General features: G+C 40.7%; 1 protein-coding gene across 1 annotated transcript in view; it reads left to right on the top strand.

Annotated features, from left to right (window-relative positions):
- Positions 1-24,712, top strand: part of LOC133542406 (kinesin heavy chain-like) — a 396,917-nt gene that overhangs the window by 273,719 nt on the left and 98,486 nt on the right. Inside the window, exons 18-21 of the mRNA XM_061886494.1 lie at positions 3,689-3,750; positions 8,375-8,484; positions 19,670-19,771; positions 20,586-20,646. Of these exons, the coding sequence (XP_061742478.1) occupies positions 3,689-3,750; positions 8,375-8,484; positions 19,670-19,771; positions 20,586-20,646 (335 nt within the window). The remainder of the gene's footprint in view (positions 1-3,688; positions 3,751-8,374; positions 8,485-19,669; positions 19,772-20,585; positions 20,647-24,712) is intronic.

The following is a 24,712-nucleotide window of genomic DNA, read 5'->3' as shown; positions in this document are numbered from 1 at the left end:
GTACTTGGCCACCTGCCTTGACTCACATATGAACTTGAAGTGCCATCCCATTCCTAACCCATAGGGTTCAATATGATGTGGGTCCACCTTTTGCAGCTATTACAGCTTCAACTCTTCTGGGAAGGCTGTCCACAATACTTTTTACTTCATTCCCTTTTTACTTCTGATTAGGGATGGGCAATATGGCCTAAAATGTATAATTTGATAAATATTGCAGCCTCCTGCGAAAAGGATGTATATCATGGCATATTTAATTGATGTGTAAAAGATAATAGAACGTGGGCTAATTGGAAGGTCACATGAAGTTTGGAGCTCTGTAGCAACTGACTGTGCAGAAAGTCTTTGCACTATGCGCTTCAGCATTCGCTGACCCCTCTCTGTCAGTTTACGTGGCCTACCACTTGGTGGCTGACTTGCTGTTGTTCCCAAACTCTTCACTTTTCTTATAATAAAGTTGACTCCGGAATATTTAGGAGCGAGGAAATTGCACAACTGGATTTGTTGCACAGGTGGCATCCTATGACATTTCCTCACAGGAAATCAATGAGAGTGGCCCATTCTTTCAGAAACGTTTGTAGAAACAGTCTCCATGCCTAAGTGCTTGATTTTATAAACATGTGGCCAAGGGATTAGGACACCTGATTCTCATCATTTGAATGGGTGGCCAAATTTTTGGGGGCAATTTAGTGTACAAACGTTTGTATATCTATCTATACTTCTATTAAATATAATATATAACGCACTTATTATGTTGTTATTATGTTGTTTCACTGTTGAAATTGGTACACTTTTGATCACATTTACAATCATACAAAAACACATAAAATGTAATAATTGCTATTAAATAATTGTATAATTTCCTACTATTGGCTGTGACATAAATATTTGAGTTTATGCCCTTAAAGGTACTTTTTTTTAAATTTGTAATTTGTAAATGATAAGTAAAAAATGGGTTGTACTTGTATAGCGCTTTTCTACCTTCAAGGTAATCAAAGCGCTTTGACACTACTTTCACATTTACCCATTCACACACACATTAACACACTGATGGAGGAAGCTGCCATGCAAGTGTCTTGCTCAGGACAAAACGGACGTGACGAGGTTGGTACTATACATAATTTTCAAGACCGTCCCTGTATATATATATATATATATATATATATATATATATATATATATATATATATACATATATATATATATATATATATATATATATATATATATATATATATATGTATATATATATATATATATATATACATATATATACCTATATATACATATATATATATATATATATATATATACATATATATATATATATATATATATATATTATATATATATATAATATATAAACAATAACAAAAAAGTGACAAAACATGTTTTTGATGACACAAGATATTGACACAACCTAGTGCTTCTAAGATTAAGATTAAGATGAGTTTATTTCAAAGGGTCAATGGAAATTTTTAAAACACATGACTACAAATGGTTAAAAAAAACAAAAAACTGAATCAATTATGTAAAAAGGCAGTGGAATTACAATTCTAAAGAATGGGAGAAAGGTAAGAGAGTGAAAAAGAAAGAATACACACAATAAATATAGAATATGATACAACATTTAATTACAACATCAAAACATAACGTTTATTTCAGCATCAAAACAGGCTCATCATTTAGTGCTGGCAGCTGTAGGCGTTGATAAGCCACATTTTACATTTTTTTGTGAATGCCTTGTAAGTGGTGAGCAGTTTAACCTCCTCAGGTACTGACTTCCACACATTTTTGCCCTTTGCCCTTTGCCCACACCAACCCCACTTACTGAAAGTGCTCCTGCGCAGAGGAATATAACAGTCACCTCTGACAGAGCCTGGAGGGACACGCCCATGGCTGTTTCTTTGGCTGATGAACTCTGCCAGAGGATCTGGAGCCAATTCATGCAGAACTTTATAGCTCACTTTTAAGTCTGCTAATGTGTGAAGATTGTCCCACTTTAAAATACTGTATTTTTTTTTAGAATGGCACAGTGATGATAGTGTCTAGGTTTTTTATCCTTAACCTTAATTGCGTGTTTGTACAAAATCTCAAATGTTTTTGTTTTTGTTTGTTTTTTAACTCTGAGCAGACTGACACCAGCTGGTAAGGCAATAGTTGAAGTGGCTGAAAATCAGGGAACGCAAATACAATTTTGCAGCTTCAGTTGACATTTCATTTCAAATTGCACGGAAATTTTCCAGATTAAACTTGATTATTTTACACAATTTACAAATATAGGCTTTAAAGGAAAGCTCTGAATCTATTATTAAACTAAGATATTTATATTGGCTGACAATTTGTATTCTTTCTACATTAATATGTATGTCGGGGTCAGATGGTTTTTTTTTTTTGTTTTAGTTACATACATGTCTACAGTTTTAGAAAGGTTTAGCTGGAGACAGCACTCCTGCAAGCAAGTTGTAACATAGGAGATTCTTTTAGTGAGTTTAGCAGCAACAATGTCTTTGGTGTGACCATGAAGGAAGAAAAGTGTGTTGTCTGCACACATTAAGCATTCAGCTTCAGGACAAACAGTGGGCAAATCGTTAACATAGAGACAAAATAAAAGGGGGCCTAATATTGACCCCTGAGGAACTCCGGAGGTTAGCCTAAGAGAGTCTGATCTACAGTTGTTAACTGCTAAACTTTGTGTTCCATCACGCAGATATGATTCAAACCAGCTCACAGCATTTTTCAGAGAAGTTACATTTTGAGAGCTGGGTAAGAATAACAGAATGATTTACTGTATCAAATGCTTCTCTGAATTATTACTTTCTCAATTATTTTCCGCCATGCGCCCCCTCAGAAGAGGGAAATATTTTTGTGCGAACCTCCTGCCCCCACTCTCCACTGCATCTTTGTCTGTATATTCAAATAATATTACACTATAAGTGTGTTTTTTCAGTATGATTTTACTGGGACAACCATCCATCCATCCATCCATCCATTTTCTACTACTGCTTGTCCCTCTCGGGGTCGCCAAGGTGCTGGAGCCTATGAAGTGGACAGGTCACCCCCTCATCTCAGGACTGACAGATAGACAACATTCACTCACTAGGGACCATTTAGTGCTGCCAATTAAATTATCCCCAGGTGCATGTCTATGGAGGTGGGAGGGGCCTATCCCCAGGTGCATGTCTTTGGAGGTGGGAGGGGCCTATCCCCAGGTGCATGTCTTTGGAGGTGGGAGGAAGCCGGAGTACCCGGAGGGAACACGCGCAGTAACGGGGAGAACATGCAAACTCCTGTTATAATCACTTAATCATTTTATTGGTGTCACTACCTGTTGGCTCAACTTGTATTAGAACAGAACCCACTAAACTGGTACAACACATGTAATGTCACTCCTTCCATTTTCTTCACCGCTTACCCTCGTTAAGGTGTGGACTATGGGTGAGAGACGGTGTACATGCATAATGTGTATGTAAATAAGTACAATGAGGGGAATTGTAATACTGTGACTTTGAAAATGCCATCTTTTTTGTGAATTAAAAATAAATTATATATATATATATATATATATATATATATATATATATATATATATATATATATATATATACCAGCAAATATTTCCAACACTTGTAATTTACGGCGAAGCTCTGAGTTGTATCAACCAACAAAGCATATTGTGTGTTTGTTGCAGAGACCTTTTCACAGTTGGCCAGGAGGGAGGATCACTCAGTCCAGGAACCCTGTGACATCCAGGTAACCATGGCAACAAGTGAACATAACCCATACATTGGCCATCTTTTACATCAGCTACTGCAGTGTCTGCGCTAGTTTGTTACTCTGACTACTGTTTTTTTTTTTTATATACTGTATATAATGACCTGATCGGCCGTCATCACTGATGAAAAGTGGCCTAGAAACCAAATTACATTTATTTTCAATATTAAAAAATAATCATTATACCCAAGAAGTAAACCAGACATTGTTTACAAATCCTATGCCACGAAGAAAAAACTTTTACGATTTATCAACCAAAAACCTATTTGACATTTTTTTTTCAATAGATTCATATTTATAACATGGATGCATACAACATGATGTATCACACATGCATGCAAACAACATGATGCATCACACATGCATGCATACAAAATGATACACCACACATGCATGCATACAACATGATGCATCACACATGCATGCATACACCATGATGCATCACACATGCATGCATACACCATGATGCATCACACATGCATGCATACAACATGATGCATCACACATGCATGCATACAACATGATGCATCACACATGCATTCATACAACATGATACATCACACATGCATGCATGCAACATGATGCATCCCACATGCATGCATACACCATGATGCATCCCACATGCATGCATACAACATGACACATCACACATGCATGCATACACCATGATGCATCACACATGCATGCATACACCATGATGCATCACACATGCATGCATACAACATGATGCATCACACATGCATGCATACAACATGATGCATCACACATGCATTCATACAACATGATACATCACACATGCATGCATGCAACATGATGCATCCCACATGCATGCATACACCATGATGCATCCCACATGCATGCATACAACATGACACATCCCACATGCATGCATACAACATGACACATCACACAAGCATGCATACAACATGATACATCAACATTTCCAGTTTTTCTATTCAACATGTTCGAAAAGGAGTAGGGAGAAGCAGAGCTTATTTATTCCTACCTTTTTTCCTTTACAAAACAGTTGCTAAAACTTGTGTACACTTCCTGTTCTCAATGTATGCAAAATATACTACATAAGTAATAACATTAAATAAATAATAATTGGTAAAGTAAGTTGTATTTCATATGCTGAGATGAGTAATATTATCTTGAAAATGAATGTTTATCATGGTTCTTTGTACTTTCTAATCACTTTAAGTGCGAAAAGTTTCTTGAAGTGGATCATAATAGTACATTGTTTAATTTCTTTGCTTAATCCATTCCATCATTTAATTCCACTTACTGATTTACTGAAGGTTTTAAGTGTTGTACACGCATACAAATGTTAAAAATTACCTTTTTCTCTAAGATTATATTTCTCCTCTTTTGTTGAGAATAATTGTTGTATATTCTTGGCTAGCAGGTTCTCGTTTGCTTTGTGTATTATTTTAGCTGTTTGCAAATTCACTATGTCGTGGAATTTCAGTATTTATGATTCAATAAATAAACATTGTGTATGTTCTCTATATCCAACATTATGTATTATTATAAATGATCTTTTTTGTAACACAGTTAATGAATGAAGTGTACTTTTGTAGTTATTTCCCATATTTCTACACAATAGGTCAGATATGTAACACTAATGAGCAGTAGAGAATACGATGTGATTTTTGGTCAAGAACATGTTTTGCTTTTTTCCATTATTGTCGTATTTCTTAATACTTTATGTTTTTACAGTACTTCATTTACAAAACTGATACTATACTTGTTACCATTACTGCCAATATTTGTATTGATTAGTTTTGAACTACTACAGTCTGCTAGTGTGTATTTTTTTGTTTTATCATTATTGTGATGTTTATGCTACATCTCTCTCATAAAACAGTGGAAAAAAAACCCACCTGTGTGTACAGTACACACTTTTGTAATTTTTGCGATGGGTTCCCTTTTTTGTGGCTGAAAGGGGAACTTCACTTTTTGGGGATTTGTACCTTTTGTTCACAATCCTTATGAGGGACAAGAACACGTCTGTTATTTAACAATTTAGATGATAAAAAAACACTTGGAAGATGTGGCTAATGGGAGTCACTGTTGTAGCCTTCAAAGTATCTAACACGACTTCACAGCCCTTCATCAGCGTTTTATATACACACTGCAAGTCTATTGTATAATGTAGTAACAGACACCTTCATAACAATATATACAATATTTACGGTATTTTGGCAATTTAAGGCACAGCTGGAACTAATTTCTCTGCGCAATGATTTCCGTTTCCATAGCAGCGCACATCTGACTTCTGGCATCAAGTGTGGTCCTACTTCCAGATACAAAGTTGTGTGTTCTAATCATGGCAGACTTAATAACAGACAACCAAGACCACTATTTGTCGACAGATAAGAGTTAACAACCTTATCTTTTTGAAGCTAAACATACGGAAGGTGAACGATTGCTTCGAGGCGCGAACATGAAGGAAAAGGTAGACGTTGGAGCAGATGGAAGGGGATCGAAGTTTGCAAAATGTGGAAATTGAAGACAAGCTACACTATATTCCACTTGCCTTGACTCACATATGAACTTGAAATGCCATCTCATTCTTAACCCATTAGGGTTCAATATGAAGTGGGTCCACCTTTTGCAGCTATTACAGCTTCAACTCTTCTAGGAAGGCTGTCCACGAGGTTGCCGAGTGTGTTTATAGCAATTTTCCACCATTCTTCCAAAAGCGCATTGGTGAAGTCACACACTGAAGGCCTGGCTCTCAGTCTCCGTTCTAATTCATCCCAAAGGTGTTCTATCGGGTTCAGGTCAGGACTCTGTGCAGGCCAGTCAAGGTCATCCACACCTGACTCTCTCATCCATGTTCTTATGGACCTTGCTTCGTGCACTGGTGCATAGTCATGTTGGAAAAGCAAGGTTGGGAGCATGGAATTGTCCAAAATGTTTTGTTATCCTGGAGCACTCAAAGTTTCTTTCACTGGAACTAAGGCGCCAATCCCAACTCCTGAAAAACAACCCCACACCATAATTCCTCCACCACAATGCAGTTTGAAATGTAGCGTTCTTCTGGCAACCTTAAAGTTCCTTTCACTGGAACTAAGAGCCCAACCCCACAACGTGATTCCTCCTCCACCAAATGTCACACTCGGCACAATGCAGTCCAAAATGTAGCGTGTTTCTGGCAACCCCCAAACCCAGACTGGTCCATCTGATTGCCAGATGGAAAAGTGTGGTTCATCACTTCAGAGAAGGCGTCTCCACTGCTCTAGACTCTTTACACCATTGTCTCCCACACTTTGCATTGGACTTGGTGTTGTACTCCATGAAGCTCTCTGCGTACTCTACGTGGGCTAATTGGAAGGTCACATGCAGTTTGGAGCTCTGTAGCAACTGACTGTGCAGAAAGTCTTTGCACTATGCAGACTTTCTGCAGTCAGTTGCTACAGAGCACCAAACTTCATGTGACCTTCCAATTAGCCCACGTACGGTACGCAAAGAGCTTTATGGAATAGGTTTCCATGGCCGAACAGCTACATCCAAGCTATACATCACCAAGTCCAAAGCAAAGTGTGGGATGCAGTTGTGTGAAGTGGAACTGTCATAGCATGCCACCTGTGCAACAAATCCAGTCATGAAATTTCTGATGGACAAGTCTGGGTTTAGAGGTGGCCAGGAGAACGCTACATTTTGGACTACATTGTGCCGATTCTGAAATTTAGTGGCGGAGAAATTATGGTGTGGAGTTGTTTTTTCAGGAGTTGGGCTTTGCCCCTCAGATTCAGTGAAATGAACTTTGAATGCTCCCGGATACCAAAACATTTTGGACACTTCCATGCTCCCAAGCTTGTGGGAACAGTTTGGAAAGGGTCACTACCTTTTCCAGCATGACTGTGCACCAGTGCACAAACCAAGGTCCATGAAGACAGGGCTGACAGAGTCTGGTGTGGATGAACTTGACTGGCCTGCACAGAGTCCTGACTTGAACCCGATCAAACACCTTTGGGATGAACTAGAATGGAGAGTGAGAGCCAGGCCTTCTCCACCAACATCAGTGTGTGACCTCACCAATGCGCTTTTGGAAGAAGGGGTGGAACATTGCTATAAACACACTCTGCAACCTTGTGGACAGTCTTCCCAGAAGAGTTGAAGCTGTATTAGCTGCAAAAGGTGGACCTACTATTGAACCCTATGGGTTAGGAATGGGATGGCACTTCAAGTTCATATGTGAGTCAAGGCACGTGGGCATATACTTTCAGCAATATAGTGTGTCTGCGATGGACAATCAAACGTAACTGTAGCTGCAATTTTTTGAAAAAGCTAACGCTATATTAAACATTTTAGGGTTTGACAATCACCAAAAAAAGTGTGCGTAATCTTGTTGAGACAATTTCATGAATTCTTCTTTGTGGTTTTGGAAAGCCTGCTTGTGGTCCAGCATTACATGACATGCTTGGAGGATTGTGGTGTGCCCATGAAATACTTTTTAGATGATTTGGAACAGGGCTGGTTAGCAAGCAGGGTAAACATCAGTTTTGACAAGGTATTATTTAAGTCCATATTGTGTGTGTGTTGTTCTTTATTGTTTGCTGGGATTGTTAACTCTTGTCTGGTTCTTCCTCAGAAGGTTCTGGAGCAGCAGATGGAGTTGCACCGCGCGGCGCACACCAAGCAGCTGGGCCGTCTACGCGACAAGATCAATGAGCAGCAGCGGCTCATCCACGACTTAACAGAGTCAGTACCTCATTGTCACTCCTATCCTTCTCGGAACTTTTCTTTAGGAAGTATAACTTTAACTGCAAAGGCACCTGTAATAGGCGAGCACATTTCACAACGTAACCATACTTGCTAACCCGCCCGATTTTCTCGGGAGACTCACGAATTTCAGTGTCCCTCTCGAAAAATCTCTCGAGGCAACTATTGTCCTGAATTTTTCCCGATTTCCACCCGGACAACAATATTGGATGCATGCCTTAAAGGCACTGCCTTCAGCGTCCTCTACAACCTGTCGTCACCTTCCCTTTTCTCCATACGAACAGTGTGTCAGCCCCATCACATAATAAATGCGGCTTTTAAACACAAAGTGAATGCAAAGCATATTTGGTCAACAGCCATACAGGTCACACTGAGGGTGGCCGTATAAACAACTTTAACACTGTTACAAATATGCGGCACACTGTGAAACCACACCAAACAAGAATGACAAACACATTTTGAGAGAACATCCGCACCGTAACACAACAGAACAAATACCCAGAAACCCTTGCAGCACTAACTTTTCCGGGACGCTACAATATACACTCCCAGCTGCTACCAAACCCAGCCCTCCTAACCCCGACCCACCCAAACCCGCCCACCTCAACCCCAACGCCGCCCCCTTCTCCATCTCTCGAATTCGGAGGTCTCAAGGTTGGCAAGTATGAATGTAACTGTGTGAATGCTCCAAAGCGTTCATACAGTTAATATGCTTTTTCTACACCAAAATTCATTCATTTATTATTAGACTTCTTCTTCAACAGAATTTGGCACCAATACCTTCCACATTTTTCACCCGATTCAAAGCGTCCCAACTTCAAACTGTACAGCCTATTCAGGAATCGCCGGTTTTTCTTTGTCAAATTCCCAAAAATTCCCAGATTTCCCAGAATTCTAGGTTTTTTGGGACATTTTTCCCATTCAAAATGAATTGGCCATTTTTCAAACTTCCACCATTTCCACATTTTTCCACCAATTCAAACCCTTCCACTTTCAACACATTCCACCATTCTGGAAACTCAAACTTTACCATGAATTGATTAATGTGGACCCCGACTTAAACAAGTTGAAAAACTTGTTCAGGTTTTATCATTTAGTGGTCAATTGTACGGAATATGTACTGAACTGTGCAATCTACTAATAAAAGTTTCAATGAATCAATCAATCAATCAATCAATCAAACTTCCCCGTTTCCAAATTCAAAAAAATTTCCAGGATTTTCCAGAATTCCTAATTTTCCAAAGCCCTATTTCCACTGATTTTTGTGGCGAGTACTCCTCCAACATTTTTCAATCCACTTCAACTGTTCCACCGTCACAACTTTCCTCTTAATCAGGACAAAGAACAAAGTTGTTTTTTTGAACTGGAAACATTTCCGGTTTCCCAAAATTCCAGGAAATCCGTAATACCATTTCTCAATTCAACATGTTACTACTTAAAATTTCTTGATGAGTTTGAAATCGGAAAAATATCGTTATTCAATCGAAAATCGAATTGAATCAAAAAAATCGATTTATTATCGAACCGTGACCCCAAGAATCAATATTGACTCGAATCGTGGGACACCCAAAGATTCATAGCCCTATTGTTTACTGTGACTAATCTTTACCAAAATAATAATTGCAATAATATATGGAGTTTTCCCAAGTCCAAGGAAGCCTCCATGGCAGGGGTACCCACACTTTTACTGCAGACGAGCTACTTTTCAATGGACCAAGTGGAGGGGATCATTCATATACACTATATTGTTAAAAGTATTTTGCCGCCCATCCAAATAATGAGAATCAGGTGTCCTAATCAATCAATCAATCAATCAATGTTTACTTATATAGCCCTAAATCACTAGTGTCTCAAAGGGCTGCACAAACCACCACGACATCCTCGGTAGGAAAACTCACACCCAGTGGGACATTGGTGACAATAATGACCCAGTGGGACGTCGGTGACAATGATGACTATGAGAACCTTAGAGAGGAGGAAAGCAATGGATGTCGAGCGGGTCTAACATGATACTGTGAAAGTTCAATCCACAATGGATACAACACAGTCGCGAGAGTCCAGTCCAAAGAGGATCCAAGACACAGCAGCGAGAGTCCCGTTCACAGCGGAGCCAGCAGGAAACCATCCCAAGCGTAGGCGGACCAGCAGCGCAGAGATGTCCCCAGCCGATACACAGGCGAGCAGTACATGGCCACCGGATCGGACCGGACCCCCTCCACACGGGAGAGTGGGACATAGAAGAAAAAGAAAAGAAACGGCAGATCAACTGGTCTAAAAAGGGAGTCTATTTAAAGGCTAGAGTATACAAATGAGTTTTAAGGTGAGACTTAAATGGCCCAGTGTATAAAATCAAGCACTTAGGCTTGGAGACTGTTTCTACAAACATTTGTGAGAGAATGGGCCGCTCTCAGTGATTTCCATCATGGAACTGTCATAGGATGCCACCTGTGCAACAAATCCAGTCGTGAAATTTCCTCGCTCCTAAATATTCCAAAGTCAACTGTCAACTTTATTATAAGAAAGGTGAAGAGTTTGGGAACAACAGCAACTCAGCCACCAAGTGGTAGGCCGCATAAACCGACAGAGAGGGGTCAGTGGATGCTGAAGCGCATAGTGCAAAGACTTTCTGCACAGTCAGTTGAAACAGAGCTCCATACTTCATGTGACTTTCCAATTAGCCCACGTACAGTACGCAGAGAGCTTCATGGAATGGGTTTCCATGGTCGAGCAGTTGCATCTAAGCCATACATCACCAAGTCCAATGCAAACCGTGGGATGCAGTGGTGTAAAGCACGTCACCACTGGACTCTAGGGCAGTGGAGACACGTTGTCTGGACTGATGACTCACGCTTTTCCATCTGGCAATCTGATGGACCAGTCTGGGTTAGGAGCTTGCCAGGAGAACGGTACATTTCGGACTGTGAAATTTAATAGAGGCGGAATTATGGTGTGGGGTTGTTTTGGCCCCTTAGCTCCAGTGAAAGGAACTGTAAATGCTCCCGGATATCAAAACATTTTGGACAATTCCATGCTCCCAACCTTGCGGGAACAGTTTGGAGTTAGCCCTTTTCTCTTCCAACATGACTGTGCACTAGTGCATAAAGCACGGTCTATAAAGACATGGATGACAGAGTCTGGTGTGGATTAACTGGACTGGCCTGCACAGAGTCGTGACCTGAACCCGATAGAACAGCTTTGGGATGAATTAGAACAGAGACTGAGAGCCAGGCCTTCCCCACCAACATCAGTGTGTGACCTCACCAATGTGCTTTTAGAAGAATGGTGAAAAATTCCTATAAACACACTCCGCAACCTTGTGGACAGCCTTCCCTGAAGAGTTGAAGCTGTATTAGCTGCAAAAGGCGGACCCACATCATATTGAACCCTATGGGTTAGGAATGGGATGGCACTTCAAGTTCATATGTGAGTCAAGGCAGGTGGCCAAATACTTGTGGCAATATAGTGTATATCATTTATATTGATTTACTTATGAAAGAGAAGTTAACAAGTGAAAGGTGTTCAATGATAATCCACAATGTTTAACACATTCCTTTCTTTCATGAAGACAAGAATATAAGTTGGTGTGATTGTGATGACTTGCATTGATTGGAATCAGAGAGTAATGATGATAACCTCCACATTTTCAAATGGAGGAGAAAAAAAGTCCTCCTTTCTGTCCAATACCACGAGTGCTTGACTTTTGTTTCTCCAGCCTCCATACTCTTTTTTTCATACACTTTGCAAGAAATACACTAGCTTTCTGAGACTCTTATTTTGTTAGCGCAGACAGGGTAAAGCAGGGCTTTTATTGTGAAGACATGAACTGTGCAATCAGTCTTTCGGGTTTTGACAGCAGGGGTTTGTTGAAATAATAAGTGTTTCTGGCCTTCCTGTAGGTCATTTATTTTTTTCTTATTAATGATCTAGCAGCAGCCAGCGTCATCCCTTGAAAATCAATCAAGTGACGAAAGTGACGTCTTGGTGAAGATATGATGATCGCTTCTTTTTTGGTCTATTTTTTTAATGCCAGGCTGGCGATGGACTGGCACCTATCGACCGGTAGTTCGCCATTGACACAATGGGCACCCTTGTTCCAGGGGGACATCAGATTCACTTTGGAGCTGATAATAAATATCAACGAGTTGTGGAGTATCAGATATGAAAATTGGGCCGCAGGCTGCTTCTCTTTCCCAGCAGATATGATACCCAAACAGCAGCAGCTGCACAGCTTCATGTGATTAAGAGCACCTTAATACGCCTGAATATGGAGCACCAATCAAAACATTAACAATATTATGTAAATGCTGTTCAGCTTTATTGTATTTCTCTTGATCTGTTGTCTTCTACCCATAACATCTCTTAGTAGTAATGTGCAATACAATTGATTTTCTTTCCGATCCAAAACCGCTTTTGGTAGCCATCCACAAGCTTCTGCTTGAATTTTTGACCACAAAATTGGTGCAGTTCAGCTAAATTTGTTGCTTTTCTGACATGGACTTGTTTCTTCAGCATTGTCCACATGTTTAAGTCAGGACTTTGGGAAGGCCATTCTAAAACCTTCATTGTAGCCTGATTTAGCAATTCCTTTACCGCTTTTGAAGAACTGGCCACAAAACTTTCCTCCAGAAGGTCTTATCTTTGTCTATGTGATGTCAGATGAAACAAAAATGGAGCTGTTTGGCCACAATACCCAGAACTGTGTTTGGAGGAGAACAGATGAGGCCTTTAATCCCAGAAACACCACACCTACCGTCAATCATGGTGGTGGTAGAATTATGCACTTTGCCTGTTTTGCTGCCAATGGAAGTAGTGCTTTAAATTGGACAATGAAAAAGGAGGATTGGCTCCAAATTTTCAGGACAACCTAAAATCACCAGCCCGGAGGTTGGGTTTTGGGCGTAGTTGGGTGTTCCAATGACCCCAAACACACGTCAAAAGTGGTAAAGGAATGGCTAAATCAGATTAGAATTAAGGTTTTAAAATGGCATTTCGCAAAGTCCTGACTTAAACATGTGGGCAATGCTGAAGAAACAAGTCAATGTCAAAACACCAACAAATTTAGATGAACAATTTTGTCAAGAGGAGTGGTCATAAATTCAACCAGAACCTTGCCAGAAACTTGTGGATGGCTACCAAAAGCGCCTTATTGCAGTGAAACTTGCCAAGGGACATGTATGCAAATATCAACATTGCTGTATGTATACTTTTGACCCAGCAGATTTTTTCACATTTTCAGTAGAACCATTAAAGAAACACTTCATGAATGTTTTTTGTGACCAACAAATATGTGCTCCAATCACTCTATCACAAAAAGTAAGAGTTGTAGAAATGATTGAAAACTATAGACAGCCATGACATTATGTTCTTTATAAGTGTAAACTTGTGAACAACCTTTGATCGCGACCGTACATGAAGTAAAACAATTAAATTTATTAAAACAAAGGGGCAACATCATAAAAGGATGCAAAGTGGATTAAAATAATAGTTGAAAGGTGCATTAACTAAAAGCTTTATCTAAAAGAAAAGTTATCAAATGTTTCTTAAATGTTTCAACAAATTGTTCCAGTGTATGGGAGCAATAGCCTAGAATGACAGGATTTTTTTTTTGTTGCAAGTTTTGGAATCTTTAGAAGACCCTGGCCCAAAGACCCTGAAGAGTAGGGGCATAACAAGTCAGTGATGTACTGAGGGGCCCCACCATGCAACGCACGGAATGTCAGGACTAAAATCTTAAACTCAATGCGGGATTTGACTTGACGCCAATGAAGACTGGATAGAACGGGGGCGATGTGGACTGTTCTAGCAGCCGCATTTTGTACCATCCGAAGTCTCTTTAGCGTTGACTTGTTGAAGAGAGTGAAGAGACAATTGCAATAGTCAATGGAAGACGTAATGAACGTGTAAACGATCATTTTTAGATCCAATTTTAACAACACATTTCTCACTTTAGAAATATTTCTGGGATAATAAAAACAGTTTTTGGTCAGTAGATGACAGAGACCCTCCAAAGACTGATCCAACACAAGCCGAAGGTTTCTGAGGCTGCTTTTAACAGATGCACCCAGAGCACTAAGGGTCTTGGTCAGGGGGATGTTTTTATCCGGAGCAATTACCATAGTTTCTGTTTTGTTTGAATTTATCTGGAGGAAATTTGAGGACAAGTCAGTTTTTAACTCAAGATATACACTCCAGAACTCAAATTAAAAGTGAAACTCTGAATCATTGAAGGAGCATAACAGTTGAATATCACCTGCATAGAAATGATAGGAAACATTTTTTAAACTACTGATCAAACTCCCAAGCGGCATCAGATACAACAAAAATAAAACGGTGCCCAGAACAGAACGCTGGGCCACACCACATGACAGGTTGGAAACATTGGACATTACATCATTAATAGTTCTTCCATTCATTTAGGAAGTAAACCACTGGAGAACTGCACCAAAAAAACCCATCTCAGATTCTGGACGATCTATCGGTATCCTGTGATCCACAATATTAAAGGCAGATGTCAAATCGAGTAAAACCAAAACTGTGTAACGACCAGAGTCAGCGGCCATCATCACGTCACTGGAAACTTTCAAAAGAGCAGTGTCGGTGGATTGAGATGATACAGATTCTGTTCATAACTTTTATGGACAGAATTTTTCGGCGCAGCCAGGGCGTTGAGGTGATCCGGTTTTGCTGGCTGCAGGATTAGGTCACTGCTTTTTGAGATGAGTGGTCCTGATGGCTTCATTTGGCCAAGAGCTTCAGCTGTCACTGAATCGATTCACAGCCGAGTGTGAAGCGACTGGGATAGGAATCAGCACCTTCAAGTCCGAGTCCGTGGTTCTCGCCCGTAAAAGGGTGGAGTGCCATCTCCAGGTTGGGGAGGATATCTTTCCCCAAGTGGAGGAGTTCAAGTACCTGGGAGTCTTGTTCACAAGTGAGGGAAGAGTTGATGGTGAGATCAGTGCGGCGTCTTCAGTAATGTGGACGCTGTATCGATCCGTTGTGGTGAAGAAGAAGCTAAGCCGGAAGGCAAAGCTCTCAATTTACCGGTCGATCTACGTTCCAATCCATGAGCTTTGGGTTATGACCGTAAGGACAAGATCACGGGTACAAGCGGCCCAAATGAGTTTCCTCCGCCGGGTGGCAGGTCTCCCTTAGAGATAGGGTGAGAAGCTCTGTCATCCGGTAGGAGCTCAAAGTAAAGCCGCTGCTCCTCCCCATGGAGAGGAACCAGATTAGGTGGTTCGGGCATCTGGTCAAAATGCCACCCGAACGCCTCCCTTGGGAGATGTTTAGGGCACGTCTAACCGATAGGATGCCACGGGGAAGACCCAGGACACGTTGGGAAGACTATGTCTACCGGCTGGCCTGGGAATGTCTCGGGATCCCCCGAGATGAGTTGGACGAAGTGGCTGGGGAGAGGTTAGTCTGGGCTTCTCTGCTTAGGTTGCTGCCCCCGCGACCCAACCTCAAATTAGCGGAAGAAGATGGATGGATGGATGGATGGATGGAAATAACCTAAAGCAGGATTGGAATTTATCGTAAAAATCTTGCTGTTCCAAAAATGAGGTTAGCTGCTTAGCTATCACTTTTTCAATGATAATGATAAGACCTGATAAGTCCAAAAGACAAAGAGATGATACAGTATTATCTGCTCACAAATGCTACCCAGTGGTTGTTTGAGCACACTGCAGCGAGTCCTGGGTAATCCTACTCCTTAATGCTTCAGTCACACACATGGTTCTCACGTGAATGAGGCAAAAATACAACCCTAACTACTGTATTTCCGGTCAAATGTAAAAAGCAGTGTGTTTCCACTGTTGCTGCTCTCGGGGAATCATTTTCAAATGATTTAAGATCTCAGGGCGAAACCAATGATGGCATTATTCTGCGCTGAATGCGTTATCTTATTTATATTCAACTCTGTATGAAGCCAAATAGCCTGCACCTGCTGTTATATAATACTGAATGGGTCCTTTTTATTGGCAGTAAAACAAATGACCAGATGATTGAGCACAGCACAGTGTGCCGCTGCACCCGCAAATCACACACTTGTCTAGGTGGAGGAAAACGTAGTTCCCACCTATCGCGTGTCAATTAATCCAGTGTTTTTCAACCACTGTGCCGTGAGATACAGCCTGGTGTGCCATGGGAGATCATGTAATTTCACCTAATGTATTTTGCAAGACAGTAATTATAATCCACAAATGATGTGTCTTTGTTGAGTGTTTGTACTGTCTCAAGCTCGGCAGAGTAACCATGTAATACTCTTCCATATTAATACGTGGCAGCCGGTAGCTAATTGTTTTGTAGATATCGGAAACAGCGGGAGGCAGTGTGCAGGTATAAAGGTGTCAAATGCTTAAACTAAAAATAAACAAAAGGTGAGTCCTCCTAAGAAAAGGCATTGAAACTTAGGGAAGGCTATGTAGAACCAAGCTAAAACTGAACTGGCTACAAAGTAAACAAAAACACAATGCTAGACGACAGCAAAGACTTACTGTGGAGCAAAGACGGCGTCCACAATGGACATCCGAACATGACATGACAATCAACAATGTCCCCACAAAGAAGGATAAAAACAACTGAAATATTGTTGATTGCTAAAATAAAGTACCTGTGGGAAATATCACCCAAAAAGGAAGACATGAAACTACTACAAGAAAATACCAAAACAATAGAAAAAGCCAGCAAAATAGGAGCGTAAGACAAGAAGTAAAACACCACACACTGGAAAACAGCAAACAAGTCCAAATAAGCCAGGGTGTGATGTGACAGGTGGTGACAGTACACCTACTTTGAGACAAGAGCTATAGTCATGCATGCTTGGTTATGCTTTAAAGTCATATCCAACAATTGCGACAATGACTTTTTACTGTCAACTGAATTTAGGTTTTAATGATTTCTACTGGTGGTGTTCCCCTGTGTGCCTTGGCTCAAAAAAGGTTGCAAAACACTGCTCTATACGACAAAAGGGCTTTTGAGGACCCTCTGAAAGGACAAGTTAATGCTCACATGATTTAAATTGGTCATGTCATTTATGTGGTCCAGCCCGTTTATGTGGCCCACTGGATCTCTTATTGTGGCCTGCCCCATCATTTTATGTGGCCTGCCACGTCAGAGTTGGTCAGACCTAGGCAAAAACCGGCCCGCTATGATTTTCAATCCGGCCCGCCGCATGTTCTACATAATTTTTTTTTAGAACTTTAACATCAAAAGTATTTTTGCCATTATGATGTGCAGTGATGTTTTTAAATGAGCCTAAGTCTTCCACTATAGAAAGTATTTTAATGGTTGAACTCTGCACTTTTGGGTGTTGTAGGAGTTATTACGGTAATCTACATCACAGCAGCTCAGACCAGGAACAAAGCAGAGTGGGCGGGGTTTGTTTTCAGAGCAGTGTTAGGAACAGATGCAGCAGGACATTTTTAAAATTAATATAACATATTGGAAGTGTTAATTACACTTTGCATTCATATTTTGCTGTTTTTTACATTTTTGTAGTTTTTTGCTTTAAATCTATGGAGGAGCTGGTCTGAGAAGTAAAACATGTTCCTTTGTTGTCAATATTCAGTGTTTGTTTGTTCGTAGTTAATATTGTAAATCCCACTTTCTCTATTTTCATGTACATTTTGGGTGTCCCATCCAGTAAAAAAGTGTAAAAATGTCATTCCGTTGTTTTGAGGTGTTCTGTCATAACTTGTTTAGAACTCTATCTCTTATTGTTGTCACGCCTATGGTTCATGTTTTGTTTTGGTCATGTTCGGTTTAGTTTTTTGGACATTTAGTTTTGCTTTGCATTTCCTTGTCTTGTTGCCATGCCAACTCATTAGTTTTCATCTGTCATGTCTGATCATGAGTTTGTATGTCCATACTACCCTGAGCATCCCCAATCTCGTTTGTTCTCAAAGCTAAACAGTGTCTGGCCTGGTTAGTACTTGGATGGGAGACTGCATAGGAATACCAGGTGCATTTGACCTTTGGACTCTAAGTTCCTTTTTTTCACTCCCTGTTTTGTCACCATGACGACCAGTCAGTTCACCTGTCTTGTCTCACACCTGTTTGCACTTATCATGTTCATTATTTAAGCCACAGTTACCAGGTAGTCAGTCTGGCAACATCACCTCCTTCACGCCCTCGATTATCTGCTTCAAGCCTTGCTATGCTGTCCATCTTGTCCACGTAAGTTATTGTTGTTCATGCCACTGCGCAAGTTTTTTTTTTTCATGTTTGTAGTTTATAGCCTTTGTGCTAGTCTTTTGTTTCATAGCCCAGTTTTTTGTACCACCATTGTGCGCGCTTTTGTTGGTTCCTGTTTTTAGTTTTATTATTAAAATAAAGAAGTCTTTACCTTCACGCCGTTTCCATTCCATTCGCTTTGCACCTCGGGAAAACAACCCAAGACCAAGTCCAAGCGTGATAATTGTGACTTTTGGTATTAGAGTCATGAAACAAAAGGGACCCAAACACACATATTGAACAGCAGGTTTTTAAAGCTAAATGTGTACGTATCATTTGTTCACACATACACATTGGACCCTAGATAAAAAATGTTCTCTCAATGTGGAGTCCAAATATTTGCCCAGCTTTGGTTTAGGTGATATGCCGCATTTGTTTATGTAGATAGAAAAAAAAAAAAAAAAAAAAAAACTGGGCAAATGCTTAAACCAAAAATAAAGAAAAGGTGAGTGCTCCTAAGAAAAGGCATTGGCGCTTAGGGAAAGTTATGCAGAACCAAGCTAAAACTGAACTGGCTACAAAGTAAACAAAAACAGGATGCTGGACGACAGCAAATACTTACTGTGGAGCAAAGACGGCGTCCACAATGGACATCTGAACATGACATGACAATCAACAATGTCCCCACAAAGAAGGATAGAAACAACTGAAATATTCTTGATTGCTAAAATAAATTTGATAATATTCCTCGGCACACCAGACTGTATCTCATGGAACACTAGTATTGGTTGAAAAACACTGATATAGAGAATATATCTTTTGCAGTATATATCTAAATAAAAGCTGGTACAGTAGTGTCTATAGTAGATGGTAAAAACACCAGAGCACTCTGTCACAAAGAGGAACTTTGACTAGTATTGTGCATTCCCTATGAGAATGGTGTTGTTATCGTTAAACTGACTGAGTAGGTAATTAATGTGCATCTTTGCAGCTGCAACCAGAAACAAGAGCTGGAGCTGGACCAACTGCACGGAGACTTTGAGTGTCTCTTGAGCCGAGAGCATCAAACGAGTCGACAGCTGGAGGAGCTGACGTGAGTTTTTTAGCTGTCGACCGTGTCGAGGGAAGCCTGGGGGCCACCTGCATCTTTTCTTTCATTGCCTCCATTTTTTTTCCCCTTTCATGTAATATTCTGTCTCTTTGAAAGTCGTTGTTATTGTGAATTTATTTCTGGACTTGTCATCCCCTCTCGGGGTCGAAAGAAGACGTAGTTGGATCAAAAGAGACGTCTGCTGAAGCAAAAGTTGCTTTATTGCAGGCGAGCGTCATTTAAACAGGTCTGCAGTTCCCTGGAGTAGCCTTGGTCAGATATGCAGGACTCCTAACTGGAGAAGCCAAAGCATCAGTTTATATATCCCCTCTTTGTCCGTCTGGGTGTGCGCTGAGTCCAAACAGCACCACCTGACCATTTAAGGAGATGTTCATGTGTGGTGGCTGGAAAACAACAGATGTATAGCATGACTTGTAGGCTTGACGTTAAAGGTAAACATGGAATCCCTCCGCCAGAATCGAGCTATACCTCTGGCATTCCAAAGCCTGGCTTTATTGCTTCTTCTCGGGAGTGAGCAAATTCCTGTCCACATGTGAATAAGGCTAAGAAATAAGTAAGAACTAAATGAGAACTAAGGCTCGTTCACAACCATTATTTATTCCAACCAGATGGTTTGCTTCCTCCAGGTTGGATATAAACATTAATTTTCATTCACTTCATTTACATTCCTGGTGTATATTGATTGCATCACGCAGCAAATCAAGTTTTTTCGAAGTGATCCTGGCAAGTATGCAGCGTTCACTTGTGGTAAAGGAACATTTATTGTGAATTCTCTGGTCTTCCTGGCAAACTTTAGATTCCTCCACGAGCGACATGAGCAGTCCAAGCAGGACCTGAAGGGACTTGAAGAGACGGTGGTAAGTGAGCACTTCAAGCAGGGGTCCCCAACCACCGGTCCAGGGACCGGTACCGATCCGTGACGCATTTGCTACTGGGCCGCAGAGAAACATTTGTAACACTTTAGTATTGGGGATATATACACCATTCATTAGTTGCTTATTAACATCCAAATTAGTACCATATTGGCTCTTAATTAGTCATTATTAAGTATGTATTAATGCCTTATTCTGCATTGCCCTATTATACCACAAGCCTAACCCTAACCCTAAAAACTTAACTCTAAATTACAGTTGTGCTCATAAGTTTACATACCCTGGGAGGATTTATGATTTGTTGGCCATTTGTCAGAGAATATGAATGATAACACAAATATTTCTTCCACTCATGCTTAATGGTTGTGTAAAGCTATTTATTGGCAAAGTAAAGTTAAAGTACCAATGATTGTCACACACACACTAGGTGTGGTGAAATTTGTCCTCTGCATTTGACCCATCCCCTTGATCACCCCTTGGAGGTGAGGGGAGCAGTGGGCAGCAGCGGTGCCACACCTGGGAATCATTTTTGGTGATTTAACCCCCAATTCCAACCCTTGATGCTGAGTGCCAAGCAGGGAGGCAATGGGTCCCATTTTTTTATAGTCTTTGGTATGACTCGGCCGGGGTTTGAACTCACAACCTACCCATCTCAGGGCGGACACTCTAATCACTAGGCCACTGAGTAGGCAAACAACTGTGATTACTATTTTTTAAGTCAAAATGACAAAAGAAAGTACCCAAATGACACTGATCAAAAGTTGACATACCTTCACGCACCTCCTTATTGTGCATTTTGAAACAGCCACACCACAATTTTTCAGAGATTCCTGTATTTCAGCTGAAGTTATTTGTGGATTTTTCTTTGCATCTCAAACCATTTTCCTAGCTGTTGTTGCTCAAATCTTTGCTGGTCTACCTGAAGCCCTCTTTCTCCACTTCTTAATAAGCGCTTGAACACTGCTGATTGGCATCCTCAGTTCTTTGGGTATATTTTTATACCCCTTTTCTTTTGTATGCAGTTCAATTAACTTTTATTGCAGATCCTTTTGACACTTCTTTTGCCTTCCACATGACTCAGAACCCAGAAACATCTGTGCAGCACTGGATGAAAGACGCAATGGTCTGTCAGAAGCCCAGGAACTCACTGACCTTTTATACACACACATTAATTACAAACAAACCGTTCACAGGTGAGGATTGGAACATTGATTAGCCATTCAAACCTGTTTGTGTCAACTTCTGTGCATGTTATCAGATCAAAGTCACTGGGGTATGTAAACTTTTTGTCAGGGTCATTTGGGTACTTTCTTTTGTCATTTTGATATAAAAAGAGTAAACACAGTTGTTTGCCAATAAATAGCTTCACACAACCATTAAGCATGAGTGGAAGAAAGGTTCTTGTGTTATCATCCATATTTTCTGAAGAATGGCCAAATAATGCCATATTCTCCCAGGGTTTGTAAACTTATGAGCATGACTGTTAAGTTTTTCTTACTTACAATATGTTCCCGTAGTGTCCAAATAACTAGTAATTAAGTCTTTGTTACTTAAAATATGTTCCCCTGACTAAAGTGTTACCGAAACATTAAATAATTTATATAAAGGACTGCATTTTCTCTGACTCAACTTGATCCGTCCCACCAGACCAGGGGTGTCAAACTTGTTTTCATTTAGGGCCGCAGTCACGGCTGCCATTAGAGGGTCGCTTGTAACAGTAAATAATTAACAAATTTGCCATTGAATTAAAATATTTAAAATTTTTGGTAACACTTTAGTATGGGAGCAGCACGGTGGCACAGGCGTTAGTGCAGTGGTTCTCACACTTTTTTTGTCATCCCCCACTTTGGACAAGGGGAAGTTTTGAAGCCCCACCTGCCCCCATCGCCTCAACAGAATGCTAATGCCAAGCTTAACATTTTCAAATTTATTGAACATCAAGTAACATCAAGTTGTGTACATTCAAAGTTTTGTTGTACTTGTGCAATGACAATAAAGACCTATCCTATCCTAAACTTAACAACATAAAATAACATCAAGTTCAATAATAAAAAAAATAACTGTGCAGCGGTGGTATAACTTTCATCAATTTCAATAAATAAAATAACTTGCATCAAGTTCAATAATAAATAAAATAAAAGCACCACTTTGCAATCTTTGCAAAAAAAAAAAGGAGGAGCTATGCATTTGGCAAGACAGAGCAAGTGAACATGAGTTTTACAGTACTCCAGCATTAGTGGCTGCAATGAGACTGTTTAGCACTGCAAAGCTTTTCAAATCGGGGTTGCAGGCTTGACACTGCCACTCTTAAGTCATGCTCAATGTTCAGCTGAGACCTGTACTTCGTTTTGAGTGAAGCAACAGCTGAAAAGTCTATCTCACACGGATAAGATGTGGCAAAGGGGAGAAGAATGGACACAGCTCTCTGCCCGATGAGTGGAGACTCCCTCTCCACTCCAAACCAGAATTGAGAAAGAGTCTGAGTGGTGAACCTCAGCCTCAGGGTGGAGTCAGATGTCAGTTCAATAAACTGGTCCTCCTCAGCAGACATGAAATCAGCAGGTGCTGCAGATAGATTATAAATTGATAGGCTTACAATATTTTTCACTACATAATAAATGCAAATAAATCTGTTTGACAACAATCATCTGGACACAACAATCTGGACTAACATTCCAGTTAGTAAGTAGCATACAACATAGATAAAATGCATGTATAATATATGAGTATAATATTCAATAAAAATGTCAAAATACCAACCTGCTGCATTGAATGGATCTATAACCCAGTTGTACTGAGGACTGATGATGGGGAAGTATTTGTGAAACATTTCTCTCAGGGAGGAGATGTGTTTCTTGAGGCAGGGGATCACTGTGGTGGCACCAGATTCGGTGGTTTCAGCAACCTCACTTAGGTTCTCAAAGGCATCAATATTTAGTTGATTAAGGCGCCTGGCCCATCCCTCGAGCTTTCGGGAGAACGCAGTGATTTTGTCTGCCAGTTGGGGTATGTGCTCATCCTTGCCTTGGAGCTGAAGATTTAACTCATTCAGCTTGCCAAAAATATCGCTGAGGTAGGCCAGCTTCAACAGAAATTGTTCATCACTGAACTTGCTTGCAGCTTCATGCATGCGCTCCTCCAAAAAGATCCAAATCTCTGCCCTGAGCTCAAAGACGCGCGACAGCACTTTGCCCCGGGAGAGCCACCTTGCTTCACTGTGAAACAGCACGGTGTTGTGCCGAATTATGCACCCCCGCCGTGAATCCAAGAGCAAGATACCCTTCGTCATATTTTCTTTTCGGTTGGCTTTTTGGTTGATTAGACGCGTCAGATTTTGGTTTCTCTGCAGGTGCTGGCTCTGGCTCGACGACCTTTGAGGTGCGAGTCACAAATGTATCCATTTTGTGTTGTGGTCCACACATTAGCCTGTTACGCATTCGTGCGGAAGTTTGTTCCGCTTAGCCCCGCCCCCATTAGTTACTGTTGCTACGTCTGTCAGACTTTCGCTCCTACCTAGAAATTTAAAGCCTACAGGAAAAATAAGTAATTTACATTTACTTATATACCGGATTTCACAGACAGAATCACAAAGTGATTTACAGTGTGTATAGAAAATAAAAGCATAGTAAAAAAAAAAATCTAAGGGTATAATTAAAAAAAAAAAAGATTTTAAGTGAGATTTCCTCCAGTTCCTCGCGCCCCACCTGTAATGCCTATATTCCCCATCAGTAGCGCGCGCCCCACACTTTAAGAAACGCTATGTTAGTGCATGTGCCTCACAATACGAAGGTCCTGAGTTGTCCTGGGTTCAATCCCGGGCTCGGGATCTTTTTGTGTGGAGTTTGCATGTTCTCCCGGTGACTGCGTGGGTTCCCTCCGGGTACTCCGGCTTCTTCCCGCCGCCAAAAACATGCACCTGGGGATAGGTTGATTGGCAACACAAAATTGGCCCTAGTGTGTGAATTTGAGCGTGAATATTGTCTGTCTATCTGTGTTGGCCCTGCGTTGAAGTGGCGACTTGACCAGGGTGTACCCTGCCTCCTGCCCGTAT

Source organism: Nerophis ophidion, linkage group LG02, assembly GCF_033978795.1.
Source record: "Nerophis ophidion isolate RoL-2023_Sa linkage group LG02, RoL_Noph_v1.0, whole genome shotgun sequence".
NCBI classification, from domain to species: domain Eukaryota; kingdom Metazoa; phylum Chordata; class Actinopteri; order Syngnathiformes; family Syngnathidae; genus Nerophis; species Nerophis ophidion.
Note: the sequence above shows the minus strand (reverse complement) of the source record. Positions and strands in the feature narration are given on the sequence as shown.